This window comes from Phallusia mammillata, chromosome 4, assembly GCF_965637545.1.
Source record: "Phallusia mammillata chromosome 4, kaPhaMamm4.hap1.1, whole genome shotgun sequence".
NCBI classification, from domain to species: domain Eukaryota; kingdom Metazoa; phylum Chordata; class Ascidiacea; order Phlebobranchia; family Ascidiidae; genus Phallusia; species Phallusia mammillata.
This window is the reverse complement of record NC_137255.1, coordinates 28,247,534-28,266,508: the sequence shown is the minus strand read 5'-3', so window position 1 is coordinate 28,266,508 and position 18,975 is coordinate 28,247,534. Positions and strand designations below refer to the sequence as shown.

The 18,975-nt window shown below is 36.2% G+C and overlaps 3 protein-coding genes across 3 annotated transcripts; all 3 read left to right on the top strand.

Annotated features, from left to right (window-relative positions):
• The first annotated feature begins 690 nt into the window (after nucleotides 1-690).
• LOC145225218 (uncharacterized) lies at nucleotides 691-5,413 on the top strand. Its single transcript, XM_080091903.1, has 6 exons — nucleotides 691-742; nucleotides 3,221-3,385; nucleotides 3,791-4,040; nucleotides 4,192-4,302; nucleotides 4,456-4,505; nucleotides 4,933-5,413. The coding sequence occupies exons 1-6, from the start codon at nucleotides 691-693 to the stop codon at nucleotides 5,370-5,372; spliced, it is 1,068 nt and encodes a 355-aa protein (XP_079948029.1). The 3' UTR covers nucleotides 5,373-5,413.
• Nucleotides 5,414-6,742: 1,329 nt separating this feature from the next.
• LOC145223733 (F-box DNA helicase 1-like) lies at nucleotides 6,743-12,496 on the top strand. Its single transcript, XM_080090124.1, has 11 exons — nucleotides 6,743-6,956; nucleotides 7,399-7,462; nucleotides 7,704-7,822; nucleotides 8,423-8,548; nucleotides 8,721-8,872; nucleotides 9,053-9,191; nucleotides 9,344-9,531; nucleotides 11,524-11,589; nucleotides 11,652-11,834; nucleotides 11,904-12,002; nucleotides 12,379-12,496. The coding sequence occupies exons 1-11, from the start codon at nucleotides 6,840-6,842 to the stop codon at nucleotides 12,494-12,496; spliced, it is 1,371 nt and encodes a 456-aa protein (XP_079946250.1). The 5' UTR covers nucleotides 6,743-6,839.
• A 2,401-nt stretch (nucleotides 12,497-14,897) lies between these two features.
• On the top strand, nucleotides 14,898-18,391 carry LOC145225204 (uncharacterized). The gene has a single exon (XM_080091893.1). The coding sequence runs from the start codon at nucleotides 15,475-15,477 to the stop codon at nucleotides 16,780-16,782; it is 1,308 nt and encodes a 435-aa protein (XP_079948019.1). The 5' UTR covers nucleotides 14,898-15,474; the 3' UTR covers nucleotides 16,783-18,391.
• The last annotated feature ends 584 nt before the right edge of the window (nucleotides 18,392-18,975 follow it).

Here is an 18,975-nt window from a genome sequence, read left to right as displayed (position 1 = left end):
GCATGAGGAAAAGCGTCAGTTGGTCGATTGTTTTTCGTTTACTGTAGTTAAAGAGCTAGTGGGACAATAATTTTACCAAAAAACAAACAAACATGATTTCATGGCGATTTGCAAGACTTATATCATACCTTAAAAATAGTTCAAAATTGGAAGATCCATTTCGCACAATAGATAGTATTGTTACTTCGAGAAAAAATTAAAGCTCCCAAATAGCAATCACAATTCAAGACCGAAAAGAAAATGCGCCAGCTTGACATTAAACAAATTAAATGAAGCTGTAAACTTGATTTCACTTTCCTTTCACGAACAATCAAATCATTTCACTTGATACTAAGGAAAGAAGTGCCTTGACGTCATCTCTATAAAATTTCCTTGTTTCAGTTTAAGTGTGCATGGAGAACGCGGTCAGTCCACTGTTTGTGCTCTTTTTAGTATCAGGCATCTAAAGGGTTTTGCGCACAACACAAGCAAGTATAAAAAGAAATCAATCTATAACTCAAATAATATTATTTGCAAGCAAAGCCTACTTAGGGTTTAGTTATTTGCTAGAAAACGTGAGAAAAAGTCCGTTTCATAGTTTTTGTAAAGTTTTCAAACACAAAACCATTTACTTAGTAATAATGTGTTGCGTTTTTAGAAGGCATTATGTGTGCAGTTTGTTCTGAAGAAGCTGAGATTATTTAAACAAGCATGGCGTTGTTATTTTTGTTGTGTCTGCTGTGTTTATCTGTTTCTGTTGATGGTCGGACTTGGCATGAATTCAATGGATTTCAATATTCCATCGAAATGACTCCAGTCAATTCATTTGCTGAAGCAGAGGGGAATTGTTCCATGTTGCAAGCTAATGTAGCTAACGTCAAAATCAAGGACATTTTTAACTTTTTGAAGAAACAAATCAATTTGACAGGTGATTATTTATTTGATTGTTTCAATGAAAGCTTATGTTTGGTTAGCAAACTGTAACTCAAAATGTAGTTTTTACTCATAATCAAACGTGCCTTAATTTTAAGTGAAAAACTTACATTTACAAACAACAGATAGTTGATGACGCACAGATAATACGAGGACACACAATTTATACTTTATTATCACAGAGGTAGCAAAAACCTCATAGACAACTCGTTACTTCTTTTGCTTTCATCAGATTGCCCTAATTCACTTTTTATCGGTGCGAGAATTCTTAAAGACAACGGGAGATTTAAATGGACAGATGGAAGCGAAGTTGCTGTTCCAAAGGCTATGTGGAGAAAAGGACAATCAAATAACGTTTACGACAGATGCATGACCATGGGTCATCGTGACAACTCGATCCGAACAAAATCTTACAAATTTTATGCAGTGCGATGTACAAGACACAGCGCGAGATACATTTGTGAAAAAATAGCAGGTAGACATTACGGGGTTGTAATTGGTGACGCAAAAAATGAGTTCCTCAATAATTGGAATTACACAGTCAGCTGTCTATTTTTAAATGACTGAACTGACTTTATAGCGACAGTTCTTATCTCTCTAAACATAAAGTCATTAATTATTTGATTTTTAGTAGTGTAATTTTCACTTGAAAATCATTATCAATATCTCATTCAAACGGAAATGAGAAGATTTTAGGGAAGGACAATATATTATTTATTTATAATTCACACCCAAGTAAAGAGTTTAAAAATTCAAAAAATAACAACTCGTCACATCAGGCCAATAGATCCTAAGAAGCAGAAAGGGCACACTGCTTTGATCTATCGACACAAAAAACGTATTAACTAGTTTCTTGAAATATGACTTTCCCGAAAATATATAACAGTCCACAGTTAAATTACAAAAAAAACATGATTTTAATCGTGTAAAGCTATCATAGTATTTTGTTTTGTCGCAGCAACGGCCTTATTGTCATCAACCACCGTCTCAACGGCTAGCAAACCAACCACATCCACCGAAAATATCGCTTTACCTTTAACCGTGTTACCATCAACAAAGAAAACCATCCGAATTGTGTTACGATCCACCAAACCAACCACTTCATTATCGTTACCATCTACATATTCAACCAGTCCAACCGTGTCCAAACGTGGACCAGTTAACCATGCAACACAAGGTAAGTATAAAATAAATTTGCACTCTTTGTCGAGGTAGAGCTACTAACACCAAAACACACACGACATCCAAAGTCGATTTGGTTAAATCTCCAAAAATGCTCACGGTTAGGGCTATTAGGGTCTGGGTAAGGTATTAGTACTTAAAATTCAATAAAACTAACCCAAAAAATTAGTTACTAATGTAAAAAAAAACTTTTTTCCTAACCCAACCCATATACCAAGTCTATAGAGCTCTTCTGGCAAAAGTATTTTTATTCCGACGTTTCGACGTCCTATACAGGTCGTCTTCATCAGGGTAAATAACACTGAATGCGACTAGAACAGTGCACGATAAACAAAGGAAAAAAGAATGAAACGCAAGCACGTCACAACGCAACCAAAACACCGCGCGATAACGAATGATTGGGCCTCTAATCTTTGAGCAGGTGCCTGTAGCACGCTGAAAGCATCACGTCTGTTTTGATGTTCATTGTGTTGCCCCGTTGAATATTCCATGACTCAAGAAATAGTCTTTTCCTGTAGTCAGGCTCCCGGGCCACAACAGACGCCGCATTGAAATCAATACGGTGGCCTTGTGATACTGCGTGATTGGAAACCCATATACAGCCGTTAAACAAAAAATTCAGCTCTTTGCGCCCCCTAATCGACTTTGGGTGTCGTGTGCGTTATGGTGTTAGTAGCTCTACCCTTTGTTATCTTGATGTGAAGTTAACAAACTGGTCTCGAAATGTTAATATACTTTGTTTAAAATAAGGAACGCATTTCCAAACACGGAGCAAAGCTATATATACGCGGTTTCCATCTTTTCACGAACAATTAGCGTGATTGATACAAAACATAAGAAACGAAAGTGACATGACGTCATGTCAATATAATTTCCGTGTCTTCGTTGCTGCGTTAAAGAAAAGGATTTACTTTCCTGAACAGACTGGAAATATCTTGACTACACTTTATAAGTTTAACTTTCAGACACCCAAGTTTAACTTTTTGTCTTAGTTAAATGGACGTTGCCTTTTACACAAGATTGCTATGGAATGTAAAAGTGTTGTTATTTTTTTATGTAAACAAGATTTTCGTGAAAGGCAAACACGGAGGTTTTTGTTCCGATAAATATCTTGTGTTTACTTAAGGAAGAACTTGGCATAACTTCAATGGATTTCAATACTCCATCGAAATGACTCCAGTCACTTCATATGCTGAAGCAGAGAAGGGATGTTTTGCTTTGCAAGCCGAAGTAGCTAACGTCAAAACTACGGCAGTATTTGAGTTTTTGAAGACATATATAAACGTGACAGGTGATAATTGTGAACTATAGTTTGATGTTGTTTAGTGAAAATTTAACCATAAATTCAATTATCTTTTCTTAATCAGAAACGATATATTCGTTTTCGTGTTTTATGCCATCGTAAGCTAATATCAATATCTCACATAGGCCACGATAATGGCGTTTCGTATTTTTCACATTAATCAGTGCGTTTTCGATGCGGGCATGTATAAAAAATTGTACAAGTTGTTGAATCTAGATAAGCCTTTCTCGCTATCATTAGACGATATTGGACATCATACATGTACCACGATAATAGCATAGTTATTTTTTATGTACCTTCATTTTCGGGTTAAAGGATCCTGTGTTTTTCTTAAACCAGTACTCATACATTGGAAGCATGCAAAAAATACGTTTTACATTTTGTTAAACCCAGACAAACCCTTTTCGCTGTACATTGGTGCGAAGAGAATCGGAAACACAACCAAGTTTCAGTGGAATGATGGAAGCGAAGTTTCTGTTCCATCGAGTGTTTGGGGAGAAAATCAACCAAACAATCTCCGCGGAAATGATAATTGCATAACAATGGGTTTGCATAGACGAACCATAAAGTTAACATCTTATCGATGGTGGGATGTACCATGTACAAATCACAATGCGAGATACATTTGTGAGAAAACGGTGGCAGGTGAGCAGTGTCTGGTTGTGAAGATTGGGTTTTAAAAATGATTTCAACACAAAAACAATTGGGCTGCAATGTTTCTTTCCAGGCCTTGCAGATCCACCGAAATTCAACACAACCATCATTGATCCACCAAAATTCAACACAACCATCATTGATCCACCGAAATTCAACACAACCATCATTGCTTTAACAGTAGCCGGATGCGTCATATTAGTCATAATCTGCATCGTCATTGTCTTTGTTACGTCTTGGAAGAAAAGAAGGTAACCACTTAAATAAGCACTTCTTAACAACGGCAACTTTTTAAGATAAAATTTCAAATCGTTATTAAATTGATAAATTTCTTACCAATGATAATAAGCTTGTGCTCTACATCCATTTTCTTAACGTAAGGAAGTAACTTTACATTTTCGCAGGAGAAACCAAGCGGTGAACGAAGCAGTAGTGATTGAATACAACGCAAGGGGTAGGAAAATAATATATGGAAGTTGTAACAATTACTGTAACTTGTTCGTATTTTGTAAAATTCTTACAATGCTTAATTTCTCCTAATTTGTAAAAACTTTTAAATCATGTGTTACTTCTTACATCGAGTACTACAGTATTATACGTTTTAAAGCGTAATTATCCTGTTTAGTAGCGCAAAATGATTCAATACAAGACATGTGTGTTAAACTTAAAATCACTCTCTGGTGAACTCTGTCTTTGCATAACGTTTTTTAGCACGGTGTAGCAGCGCGTGTAGTCAAGATTGTGCCCTCCACTTCTTTGCGCTTCATACCGTTTCAAGGTTGCGCAGCTATTTAGGGCTTGGTGATTGTTAAGTAACATAGTATCGCTAAGTTGTCTTTCACCAAGCGAAAAAAAAACTTAACTAAACTAAACTCAAACAGGTGACGAATTTGAACCCGAAGAAATGTACAATATGCCTCAAATCGAAGAAAACAGTTTCGCCAACCATTCAATACAACCGTCTTCACGTCATCAAGACAATGACGTCAACCATTACCACGCAATCCTAGAACCACGACACGAAAACGTAATTGTTGACGATGTTGCACAGCCAGTAGCGGAAAGCAGCGATGTCTATGCTCAGGTTAGAAAGTCGAAACAATCAACAAAGGTTCACGACAATGGACAAAAATCTCACGTTCGAAAATACGATCAGAATCAATTGGATGAAGTCAGTTACGACGTTTTGCAACTATCTCAACATGTGGAAGTCCACAATCAATTTGCAAGCGGCAGCAATCCAACTAATATTTATGATAACAGACACGGGGTTAATAACGAATCGGATTCAACCTACGATGAATTACGACGTGACAAATGATCAAAACAAACTGAAACTTGATTCAAAACTGTAGATTAACTTTTTTGGTGGAATGGTAAGGTCCATTTGTAGTAACTAACGTTCATCTATTTTTGAAAAGTTGCAAATTTGTCGCACTATTTGCTTGTATTTTTTGGGCTAAAAGTAATATTAGGCCTGTATATTTTCAGTTCTGTTACTTTCGGCCTGTTTCTTACGGTTCAGAATGAATGTGAAAACCGGTGTGTTTTATTATACCCGTATACTTTTATACTTATTGTGTGTTTTTTGAAGGTTTTGTCTTGGACCATTGGTTCAACTGGTTTCCCATTATATCATGCTTAAAATCTGTAACTTATCTCTCGCGATATCAAGCGGCGAATATATGTGTTTGAATCGAGTGGAAAAGATAAATGTTTTGTAAGCCAATGATTGACTCATAATTCACGCAACCCTGTCAAGTGTAACACGAACGTCAGAACTTAAACTGGTACGAAACAAACTAACCATTCACATAAAAAGCACAGGTTTTCAGTACTGCAACTAAACAAACATTTTCACATTGCTCAACATATTTTAAAGGAGCGCGTAAAAATATAAATCCTGCATTCGACCACGATTGACCACAAGTCCTCAAACGATTCAGTTGGCACAAACTGATTTCAAATAAGATTGTAGAAGTTCTCAACGTTTTCGCGGTCCCCCAAAATTGTCTAACGGACCCCTAAAGGACCGCGGACCCCAGTTTTAGAACCGCTGTTCTAACCAATTTCAGATTTAATTTTAGATTTTCCGCACATTCTGACCTTTTAGTGTTTAAAACATGTCGTTGTTATCATTCTGATGATTTATTTTGTTTTCGACCTGTGTGCATTTGATATTTCCACCTGTTAAAACTTTCAGTGCTGTAAAAATATCAAAGTTTTGCTAAATACGTTGCTGTGTATTTAAAGGTTTTTGATTTCATTTATAGTATAAAATTTATACCGAAACTGTAAATGTTGCCAAAAACTATCTAACTGTTGCGAGTAAAAAATACGTGCTACATTTTCTGCAGAATATTAAAAGTTGAGCAAAGCATTCGCACTGCAAAAAGTGATTTTTGATTGTTATAAACCAGTTCACTTGCATCGTCCACACAAGGTTTAGTTCAAAACATCGATTAAAAAAGGCATTTTAGGTTCGGCCTAAATCGGTTTCGGTCCGAACCGTTTAAGGCGGATAAGGTGCATCGCTAATTTAAACCATAGAAAAATATGTCATAAATCGTCTGCTGAAGTAAATTGATTGACTGTGACGTTGTGAAAATAGTTAAGTTGGGGACTTTCCCACAAAAGTTTCAAAAATTGGCAAACAAGCCAGTTTTGATTTCTAATCCAAGAAGTAGTGACAGTTATCGTTACCGGTGTAAGACTCGTGTTTTGGTCATCGTTTGTGACGATGTAATAAGGTGCAAGCACAATAATCCACACAAGGTCAGCGTGGGACATGATTTCCCCGTCAACTTCTTACAAGAGGAAAGCTGCATCTTCACGCATTCAATTGTCCAGTACACCTTCAAAAGTTACGAGAACCCTGTATAGTAATGAAGCATCAGCCAACAATGTGAGTACTGTTTTGTAAAATAAAATTTAAGAATTTTGCTCAAATTGTGAAGTTTGGTGAAATTATTTGTAGTGACCATTTTTGTGTATTTTCTGGTACCTTAGATCTGGGGTGTAGTAAGGATGTAAATTTGTGCTGTCATCTGTCATGTACATATGTTCAAATATATGCACTGCTAGGTATGCCCTGTGTATTGATAAAATCTCCTATGCTATATTAGGCTTTATCTAGACTAAAAGGCTTTTTGTTTAGACGGTCAAAAAATTTTGTAAATTACTGGTATGTTTCTAGACTTTATTCAGATAATGTGGACACACTGGCAATGACTAGTGAAATAAAACCCTGTGATGCACCTGGAGATAGAGAAAAGCTTGACACCTGCCTTTGATACTAAAATTAAAACAAAAAAAAGTTACAACAGAGTTTTATTGTTTTTCTGCAGGCAGATCCACCCAATGAGCATGCAAAGCGATCTCTTGTTTATGAAGAAGCACACGATGGAGAAGGTATGACAAAACTTTGTAGACCAGGAGTGTGCAATGTATATTACTAATAACTAAAATGCAATGAACATGATTATATCATAGGCCACACCAAGTTGCCTTTGTGTTCACCAACCATTCTTGCATTTCAATCAGTTACTAACAGAAGCATTTATTGTCGAAATAGTTTAGTGGGTTGAATTTGGTCACTCATCTGTCCTAGACAATTCAACAATAAAAACTGCATTTTTTTTATTCACAACAGAATGTGAAAAGCTGAACCAAAGTTTTGAACTGTTTGATGACAGTAATGACGATTTTGATGATTTTTTATCTTCACTTCCTGATTCTGTAATGAATGGAAGCCAGCCATTGCCAGGCCGAGTAAAAACAGTTTTGTTTTGTGTTTTAATTAGTGTTTACTTCTTATTTGCACCAAGCCTAATTGTGTTAAGTGTAGTGTTTAGCTGGCATGTCAAATTTAAGCAACTTTCAGGGCCAAAAGCAAACTTTTAAGTAAGTCGAGGGCTGCACTATCGAAACATTTGTTACAGTGTAACATGACAATAACAAAATTGCATGATTTTAGAGTAAAATGTTTATTATTACCATTACCTACAACAGATATACAGAGTAGCAGAGTGAAAGAACCAACTGTGCTTTATTGTTTGTGTGAAAACAATGGCATACAGTGACACAACAATCGCATTCCCTGATTCTAAAGATGTGCGATTTCGATTATCCTATTAAAACAATGCATATACCACTAGTAGAGAATGATTGCATCATGTAAACTCACTGGTTTGACAGGCTATGCCGCCTGAGTAAAATACATACATTCTAAAAGTTACCTTGCTGCCCACTAAACATTCTTGGAGGCCTTAGTGGGCTGCATGTTTGACACCCCTGGTGTAGAGTATGCTACTAAAAAAAAGTGTATGATCAAAAGCATTAGTGTAGCCTGATTTTGTCATTATGTTGCAGTTTAAAGCCAGTGAATTGCCTGACCATGTATTGGAAAACATTTTCTCTTGTTTGCCGATCCGAGATATGTTGCTGTCCTGTACACTTGTCTGTCACCGATGGAAAAATATTATCATGGATGAAAAGGTAATTGAATAATCAAATTACAAAATAAACATGTAAAAAATTGGTCTTGATTATGATTTACCTTAGTTTGCCATTTATCTACAAGTAAACAAAAATAAAAGGACAAGTTTGACAACTGAAAACATAATAACAAAAATATGAGTTTATTTCTAACTGAGAGCTATTTGTTCAGTTTATGTTGTGGAAAAAGTTTTATCACAAAGTTCGTGAAAATGATCAAGAGGCAATAAGTCACATTGAGGGTTTGCTGAAGTCAACTGATTTGCTGATGGAAAACACAGACAACGATCCTCTTGTGGCATATCGCATTGGAAATATTATCAGGTATACATGTACATAACATAAAATTTACATAACATGTTTTTCAAGTCAACAAAAAATTTACTGAAACCGTCAATGTCAAATGTAATAAAAAAAGTATATGTATGTCATTTCAATTAGGGCAAAAAGTGCTTTTGTGTTGGTTGACATAACTGGTTAGGCATTGTTTTGCGTGTTTTATAGATTTGCAAGGGAAACATGTCCATTAGGGATGTTTGATAGTGATTTAATGCAGGGAGTTTGCGGATCATTGAAAAAACATCCATTGTACAAACTTTCTCATGACTTGGTGACCAACAGAATATTTACCTCTGATTTTAATGTAAGTAAAATGAGAGTCTAATTTTTAGTAACAATGTATGTTGAATGTAATATCATTTTGGTCATGGTGTGTTGTTTGAAATAAAGCATAAAAACCTTAATATTAACACATATTCTGTGTAAAGTTAGTTTCAAGAAATGCATTTGTTTCAGTTGAAGAATGACTGTGATGTCTGGGTCATTTGTACCACAATCTTGCTTCTTTCACCTGATGTTTTTCATATGCAAAGTTTAAAAAACAAATTATGTTCCTTCAAACCTTTACCCCATGTGATGGATTTCCTTTATATGTTGTCACTGTTAATGTGGATGCTACATCGACACCAGCTGATAAGTCAAGTGTAAGTGTTGATATGATTTTACAGTTAAATAAACTACTTTAACATCTTGGACTATTTTAAGACTCTATCATGCTTGACTTTGTTTTATAACCCAATTTACTTGTCTATTACAAGTACATAAACAATTAAGATAACAGGGCAGATTAGTGATAGGTTTTATGGTTCTAGCTACTTAAATTTAGGCAATAAAACCTCAAATTTGACAAGCCTTTACTTTAGAATAAACCAAAAATTATTTATTATGGGTCCCCTTCCCTGAAGGGGACACATATTGTTTTTGTCTATATATTTTTTTTCTTTTTTCTTTTTTTTCTTTTTTTCTTTTTTTCTTTTTTCTTTTTTCTTTTTTTCTTTTTTTCTTTCTAACGCAGATTTGTTCCCACGTTTTGGTCAAGAAAGAATGGTTCAAACTTTTTCAAATTTACACACATTGCAGATATTGGTCTAAAGATGGTCCATGTAAATTTTGACCCCGTTTGATCCCCCGGTTCACCCACAGCCCCCCAAAACGTGAAATTTTTAGCGCGGCTATTGTTCCCACGTTTTGGTCAAGAAAGAATGGTTCAAACTTTTTCAAATTTACACACATTGCAGATATTGGTCTAAAGATGGTCCATGTGAATTTTGACCCCGTATGACCCAGAGGTTCACCCATAGGCCCCCGAAACATAAATGTGTCTAACGCCCGTTTGGTCAAGAAAGACACTGTAGGCAGAAGTACCAAGAGAGTAACTCACTGGTTTACGATAGCGGGAGGGCTCAGCTTGACGTCGGACAGACGTTTTACGAGACGTCGTTTCAGTGATTAGAAATCAGCTGTTTTGCACAGCAATGCTATGTCGTTTTATTAAGTGGTCACTCACATTTTCAGTTTTGGCGAAGGTTTTACACCTATGACGTGATTTAAACCTAATAACCGTGCTTCGGTTTTGTATATGTCAAGAAAAACTTTGTTAATAAAAGTTAAGATGAAAAAATTAACTTGAGTTTTGCCAAATAAATGTTTTTTTAAATGCTCGTTGTCAGGTTGGCTGCCGCATGATCACGGGTTACTTAAGGTCAACTAGTCGGTATTACAAACACAGCTCAGAACTTTCTTCATAACGTAGCGTTTTTTTACTCAAGGCATGTATAAATTAGGCTTAACAGTATTGTTGAACACGAATGACGGCGTGCTATTGAAAACGGTGTCAAAAGGTCAAACAGTCGTTTGGCGTGTGCACCCTGAGAGGTTACTACTGGTCAATGGTACTCGTTTTGCGAAACAAAGTTAAATGAAAAACAATTTGTTATGTATACACTTGTAGCAAATTGCTTTTTAATTTAAAGTGTCTGTAACACAACTGTTACAGCTTTCTAAAAAAATTGTGTTCAAAACCCGACCTTGGAGGACTATATCTGGGTCAAAGCAAGAGATTAGATTTAAGTCTTTGTTACGTTTTTTTAATTTTGTAATTACATGACAATAATAGTGCAAAAAGAATACGAACAATTTTTTTTTATTGTTGGGTTAATGCTTTCTAAAAATTTGTCCTTAAGAATGTAAAAATCACCGCAACATTTGTTTACTGTAAATCCGCACAAACGCACGTGTGGGGACCCATCAGTTTTTGTTTACAAAAACAATCATATGTGTAGATCAAATGATGTGTATAGTTAATTGGTAAATATCGTATAGAATATATAAAATGGAAGTATATCAGAAAGCCACTCTTCTAGTTTATAATAAAGTTTATTACTTTATTTGATGGGCCCCTGTTTGGGAGATGTTTAAATGGTATTTGCTCTTCTGTAAAATCAGTAAAAGCAAAGTGTTTTTACATGTTTCAGGAGATTTTAACCATAAGTTGACCTACTCAGGTTAAAATTATTATTTAAACAAATAAGTTACTAAGGAATAAAGGCTTATGTCATTGGTTGTTTTTGCTTGACAGAAATGCAAGTTTCTAACCAAACCTTGCCTACGCCAACTTGCTTTATTTGTTTCTGCAGATATCACTACAGACTTTACTGCACAATTTCACTGCTTGAAAACACCTCAACACCACTGCCATTATGGTCAGTATAAACTGTTAACCTAAACAACTATTTTAACTTTAAACTTTATGACTAATATTTAGTCAATCAAGTGAGTCCTACAACTTCAACTTGACCCATGAGCAGCGAAGGGTCGTAGGTCATGAGTTCAAACCAGGTCAACTAGTACGAGTGATGGCTTACGCTGGAGCTGGGAAGACAAGCACATTAATAGCATGTGTAAATGCTAATCCACAAAAACGATTCCTGTACACATCGTTCAGCAAGTAAAATACATTTCTGATATATACAGAACAACTTACGGTAATATTTAAGCAAAGTATTTTCTGTTTTAGAGCTGTTGTTGATCTTGGTAAAGAGGTGTTTTCGAAACATCAAAATGTGCATTGTGCAACTTTGCACAGTCTCGCTTATCGAGCATTGGAAATGAACAGGTCAGATAAAATATGGTTGTTGTTTTTTTGCATAATTATTTAAACTGTTCTGCAAAAACTTATGCTTTGATGGCTTATACCAGTGGTTCTTAGCATTTGTGGTGGGACTTCCAATAATAGTCAATCACCATGTTCGAATTTCCCCCTCTCATTTAGTTTAAGCAAGTAAATTTGTGTGGAATATTAAAAAGTCTCCTCCGTTGATGGGCTATACTTTGATGACACCTGATTTGCATGATTTATCCTCTACATATGCATACACTAATTTTCCCACCAGTTAAGAATCACTAACTTGTACTATGTTGTAAACTGAAAGATTGTATATTAAGTACTGACCTTATGATTGTAAGTTTTCATCTGCTCATATGTGACGTAGTTATCGCTACAAAATGTCACGTGGTACATTGCGTGCTCGTGATATTCGTGAAAAACTTGGCATGGATGATTCTGAGGCGGCCGACTCGGTGCTTGTGGTGAAAACCGTCTTAACATAAGTTAAAAGAAGAATCAAATTGTTAGTTAAAGTTATGCAAAAAAATGCCGAATGCCCATAAAATTTATTTGAACTGCAAGTTGATGGTTTAATTTTTTTTTATTTGTTTGTTTGTTAATTTTTTTCTCGGGCAAACGCCTGACTGCGTTATTCGCACAATAAGTCTGCCGTCGAGCTGCCAGTCCTACTGCAAGTCCGTTGAATAATTTTTGTTCTTACGTGTTTTGGAAAGTTGTTAAATTTAATTAAGTCATCCAATCGTATTCCACTTGGTTAAAGCAAAAAAACTTTCATTTTTATGTATTGCAGAGTGCGTTGTCTCGTGCAAAGAAGTATTGGAAACATACCAGTAATCTGCTGGACAAGAACTGGCCTATGACTGACGATTGTAAGTAGTGGCGAATATTTTGTCAAAACCGCGCAGTTTCTGATTATAGACATAAAGCACATTTTAACAAATTTGTCATTCAACTGGTGTAATGCTAAATAAAATACTAGTTGTTTTTTGAAGAACTTTTATTTTTGCTGACGTTTCGCCCACCAGAACGGTAGGGCTTCTTCAAAACCATTAATATAATCGAAAATATAGAAGGGGAGCGGGATATGATAAAAGTAATTACACAAGACATATGCACATAATTCTTTTTTTGCATGCTTTCGTTACTGGTAGTGGCCATAACCTGCGTAGCAGAACGCCAAATAAAACAGATATAAAACAGACTATTTTTGTTGGCCATAAGAATCATGATACATTTTTATGGGTCCCCTTCCCTGAAGGGGACACATATTGTTTTTGTCCGTATTTTTTTTCTTTTTTTCCGTCTTACGCGGATTTGTTCCCACGTTTTGGTCAAGAAAGAATGGTTCAAACTTTTTCAAATTTGCACACATTACAGATATTGGTCTAAAGATGGTCCATGTGAATTTTGACCCCGTTTGATCCCTCGGTTCACCCACAGCCCCCCAAAACGTGAAATTTTTAGCGCGGCTATTGTTCCCACGTTTTGGTCAAGAAAGAATGGTTCAAACTTTTTCAAATTTACACACATTACAGATATTGGTCTAAAGATGGTCCATGTGAATTTTGACCCCGTTTGATCCCTCGGTTCACCCACAGCCCCCCAAAACGCAAAATTTTCAGCGCGGCTATTGTTCCCACGTTTTGGTCAAGAAAGAATGGTTCAAACTTTTTCAAATTTACACACATTACAGATATTGGTCTTAAGATGGTCCATGTGAATTTTGACCCCGTTTGATCCCTCGGTTCACCCACAGCCCCCCAAAACGTGAAAGTTTTAAATCGGCTATACTTGCTAAAGCAGAAGCCCTATTCTGCAGAAATATTTGAACATTTTAACAATTGTTTAAGCAGGCTATTCGTTTAGTATTTAAAATTTTGCCAGTTACCTTTACAACCCATAATATGTGTACGCTATCAGTCAGATATAAGTCCCAAGGGAGGAATTCACTGGTTTACGATTAAGGCCGCAGAGCGGGAGTGCTCAGCTTGACGTCCGGACAGACGTGTTTTACGAGACAGTCGTTTGGGTGATTAGAAATCAGTTGTTTTTGTGTGCAGCAATGCTGTGTCGTTTTATTGAGTTACTACGCGCATTTTCAGTTTTGGCGCAGGTTTTACACCTAAGACGTAATTTAATCTCAATAAACGTACTTCGGTTTCGTTTATGTCGGGCAAAACGTCGTTGATCAACATAAATATGAAAAATAAACTTAACTTTTTAGAACGCCGTGATAAATGGTCTTTAAATTCTCGTTGTCAGCTTGGCCGTCGCATAACCACGGGTCACTAAAGGTCAACGTGTAGGCATTACAACACAGTTACGAATTTTTCGTCATAACGTATCTTCTTTATTTTTGACAAATCAATTCAAGAATCAGTACTTAAGTCATGTATAAATTAGGCTAAACGGTATTGTTGAACACTAAGGACTGCATGCTGTTAAACAAAGTGTCAAAAGGTCATTAAACGGTCGTTTTTGCGAAACAAAGTTGAGTGAAAAACAAGTTGTTATGTATACCTTTGTAGCAAACAACTTTTTTTTATAGTGTCTAATATAACAGTTAAGGCTTTGTAGGAAAATATGTGTACTTGAAACTTGAACGACAATATCAAGGTCAAAGCAAGAGATTAAATTGAAAGTATTTTCCCCGTTCTTTTTTCACCGATTTTTTGTAATTATATGACAATAATGATACAAAAAGAATACGGACAAAAACTTTTAAAGTTACGTTGATGCTTTGTGAAAAATTTGTCCTTAAGAATATAAAATAACCGCAACATAGGTTTACCGTAAATCCGCACAAACGCGCGTGTGGGGACCCATTCGTTTTTGCTTGCAAAAACAATCATATGTGTAGATCAAATGATGTGTATAGTAAATATCATATAGAATATATAAAATTAAAGTGTACCAGAAAGCCACTTTTCTAGTTTTTCTTGTTTTTATATCACTTGACAATAAGAAGGGTAAATAGGTTAAAACTTGTGTTTCGAAACCATACGTCGTCGACTGGGTTTGAAGTCGTATGCTCGTCGAGCCTCAGTTTATTTATAGGTGCAGAAAATCCAACACATAAGTTGTTAATGGTTTGACTAATCCAGTCCTCATATAACGCTGCGGAGAAGTTAATTTAAATTCCCAAATGCTCACAATTTTACTCAACACCAACCGTTTATAAGGAGCTATTAATGCCGAAATGCATTTGAAAGAGTAAACAGGACTTACTTAACAACGCCCTTAAAATGCAATGCATGAGAAAATAACCGCTTTCAATCGGCAGCTGGAAACTAGAACAACAATCAAAACGTTTGACAAATTTGTCGTTCAACTGGTGAAGTAAACAAAATACTAGTTGTTGTTTCAAGAACTTGTATTTGCTGACGTTTCGTCCACCAGAACGGTAGGACTTCTTCAGAGCAACGAACGAATAATACAGCGGGCACAGAGACGAAAATGTATGGTTCCGAGTTCCGATTACACAGTTAAAAACTCTTTGGACTTTTTAGAAAACATTTCGAACTTTAATATCAAACCAAGCGAATGCCAAGTGTCTTTTGATGTTGTCAGTTTGTTTACCTCCGTGCCCACTGATTTGGCGCTCTCGGTCACTCTGGACAAACTCAAACACGACACTACACTACACGAACGCACTGGGTTAGATTTGTCTCACATACAAACAGCATTACAGATTTGCCTCAACGCAACAGTTTTTACCTACAATGGCACAATATACAAACAAATCTTTGGCACGCCTATGGGCTCACCTATTTCAGCAATTCTCGCTAACCTCACTATGGAACACATCGAGCACAAGGCACTTGCAACTTTCCACACACCACCACGTCTATGGCTTCGATACGTAGATGACACATACGTCATTATTGATAAAAACATGGTCCACGCATTTCACACGCACCTAAACACCATATCACCAACTATAGCATTCACAATGGAAACCGAAAAAAACGATACCATTGCTTTTTTGGATGTGGCTATCACCAGACAGCCAGACCCAAGGCTCAGCACTAGCATATACAAGAAGCCCACGAACACTGACCGATACTTACACTACACGTCACACCATCCACGGCACCAAAAACTTACAGTCGCAAAAACACTTTACAACAGAGCCACCACTCACATCAGGAATACGGCTGTTCACAAACACGAATGCAAGAACATTGCACGCGTGTTACGGAATAACGGTTTCCCACGTAACTTGCATCACATGACACGTAACACTATCACCTCACAGAACAGACAGTTTAAATCGTTCACTTGCCTACCATACGTCCAGGGTGTATCGGAGCGCCTCAAACGAATCTTGAACGACGCTGGAGTAAAGGTGGCAATGAAACCTCTTAAAACAATTGGACAGTTGCTACCAAAACCTAAAGATGCCACTATACCACAACATCGTACAGGAGTTGTTTATCAGGTCCCTTGTCGTGATTGTGAGATGGTATACATTGGACAAACTAAGCGAAATCTAAATTCACGCCTCAAGGAACACAAAGTGGCAGTCAAAAACATGGACGTCAACAAGTCCGCCTTATGCGAACACGTTTTGGAGTGTGACCACCGCAATAATTGGAACGATGCCCAAATTTTGAAACAAGAACCGAATTGGTCAAAAAGATTTGTCTTCGAAAGTTGCCTCATAAATTCTATTTCAAATGTTTTAAATCGTAACGATGGCAAAAACCTCAGCGCAGTTTTCCTCGACATTTTGCGTCCAACTTCCCCATCAAATATCGTGCATTAGTTACGCGCTGTCATTTTGTAGCACACGCAACTCTTCACGGGAAGCCTTTGTCCTAATGTAATTATTGTGCATCATATCCCGTTGTTTCCATACATTTTCGTCTCTGTGCCCGCTGTATTATTCGTTCATTGCTCTGAAGAAGTCCTACCGTTCTGGTGGACGAAACGTCAGCAAGTACAAGTTCTTGAAACAACAACTAGTATTTTGTTTACTTTAACACCAGTTGAACGACAAATTTGTCAAATATGCAACCTGGTGGACGAAACACCTGTTCAGTATTTGCTTATACATTGTAAAACATTGATTAATTCGTGGGTGCATATATGATAAACCTTTTAGTATCACATCTCTGTAACTGATAGACGTAGGCGTTTTGGGTGTTGGGTCAAGTTGCATTAAAATTTTCTATTGTTCGTCACTTAACATTCATTGTTACGCATAAAACGATCTGTTATTGAATCATTTTTTTTCCACAGTCCGTCTTATACGTGTCGTTATATATTATTACCAGATTCAATTCATATAAAAAGCTGATCATATTTTAGATTGACTATGTTTTTGGATTTACACAAATTACTCGCAATAGTTGTTTTGATGCCAAATGCTGCTCATTTCGTTCGTGCAAGTTTTCAATGACAACATCATTGCTGTGTTTTTACGTTGTCCTAATTTTTTACGTTTGTCATAAATTTCACGCGAGCAAAACATCAATAGAGAAAAATTTTTGTTTCTCGTTTGTCTTTCACTATTCGAGTTCATTCAAAAAAATATCTTTTAGTTGTGACGACAAAGTTAAATTCTGACGTCGGAAATACATATTTACTAGATAGAAAGAAATAATTTACTTAACATTCAAAAATATTTTGCCCCAAAACAACATCTTTTCGAGTATAAATATACATATATAAAAGATTTACCAGGTTCAGTAATACAGGTTTGTGCAGTTTTTTTAAAAATTTCACTGGGTTTTACCGGCTTTGTTAGCCTTTTCAGTCCACCGCAGAGTTTTTCGACGCCTTCACTTTCGATCTTGCATCTAATCAGTATGAGTTGTTTAATGTTTTGAAGGCAAGGACCCAGCGAAGCTGCTTCCGTGTTGCCGATCTTGTTGTAGGAGGGGTTGAGTTTCTTCAGCTGGTTTTAATGCAACAAATATTATTACATTTATCGTAGTGACGAACTGAAGTAAGAAAATAGACAACACAACACAACTTTGGATTACGCCTTGTTATAAATGCTTCGACTTTTTAACACATAATTTCTGTTCCATTTCAAACCTGCCGTTTCTTCAATAAAATAAAAATACATGAAAAGTAAGCTGTGGAATGTTCACACCAGCTTTGTTGAAAGAAATAACAAAACGATGTTTTAACGACATTAAACAACAGCAGTACAGCTTCTATTGTTTAACAAAACAAAACTTCAGTAAAACGGCGCACCTTTGTTTCACTATACGTTGTTGTTCGTCATGCTCAATACAAAAAGCTTTGACAATATTGTTTGTTTGAAACAAAATGTGTGTATAAGGGACAGTATCAACTTGTAGAGATTTTTCGTATTATGGTTTGCTTGTTGTTATTTTGGTTGGTTTAATTTTTCAGATAATACATTTCAGACAACTTGATTTAGCAACTAAAATATTAAGTTGAAAATAGTGCCAGTTGGGCGAGTGTTCGCTGTTTACAGACCAGTACAAAAAAACGTATATTTCTTACAGCACAAACGTCAGCAACGGCACTGTTTCGTCACTGCAATGGATTATGCTATTTGACTCATTATAAAGATTTATAGAGCATATGGTCGTTGTAAGCTAATTAGATAGTTTAGTTGTGACCAAGTTTCAAAACAATTGTCGATTGTTTTGTGATGTCACACGTGCTAAAACAATTGATACTATCGGTTTTCGATAGTATCTTGCGTCACTACATTCCTGTTAGTGGTCGATGTTGCAAACAAATGTCTAATCGATAAAATCGATATTTCGGTGGCAGTATGATGCATTGTTCAAACAAAACGCATAATGCTTTCTTTCTGGGTATTATGTCGTAACTACGCGTCAGATGCGAAGATCAAGACGTTAATGACACGAGCGCTCGTTCGACCAAAACATTACCCAAATAAAAGCTACGCAAACTTTGGCACAAATAAAACTTGTATGTGTTGCTGTAGCGCCTGAACCGAAGTTTTATGCCG

What these genes read in the sequence shown, in the direction of transcription:
- LOC145225204 (XM_080091893.1), top strand. Translation starts at nt 15,475, where the DNA reads ATGGTTCCGAGTTCCGATTACACAGTTAAAAACTCTTTGGACTTTTTA.
- LOC145223733 (XM_080090124.1), top strand. Translation starts at nt 6,840, where the DNA reads ATGATTTCCCCGTCAACTTCTTACAAGAGGAAAGCTGCATCTTCACGC. An exon ending in ATGAAGCATCAGCCAACAAT is followed by an intron (nt 6,957 to 7,398) that starts GTGAGTACTGTT and finishes GTTTTTCTGCAG; the next exon opens with GCAGATCCACCCAATGAGCA. An exon ending in GCCAGCCATTGCCAGGCCGA is followed by an intron (nt 7,823 to 8,422) that starts GTAAAAACAGTT and finishes ATTATGTTGCAG; the next exon opens with TTTAAAGCCAGTGAATTGCC.
- LOC145225218 (XM_080091903.1), top strand. Translation starts at nt 691, where the DNA reads ATGGCGTTGTTATTTTTGTTGTGTCTGCTGTGTTTATCTGTTTCTGTT. An exon ending in ATTTGTGAGAAAACGGTGGC is followed by an intron (nt 4,041 to 4,191) that starts AGGTGAGCAGTG and finishes CACAACCATCAT; the next exon opens with TGATCCACCGAAATTCAACA. An exon ending in GATTGAATACAACGCAAGGG is followed by an intron (nt 4,506 to 4,932) that starts GTAGGAAAATAA and finishes AAACTCAAACAG; the next exon opens with GTGACGAATTTGAACCCGAA.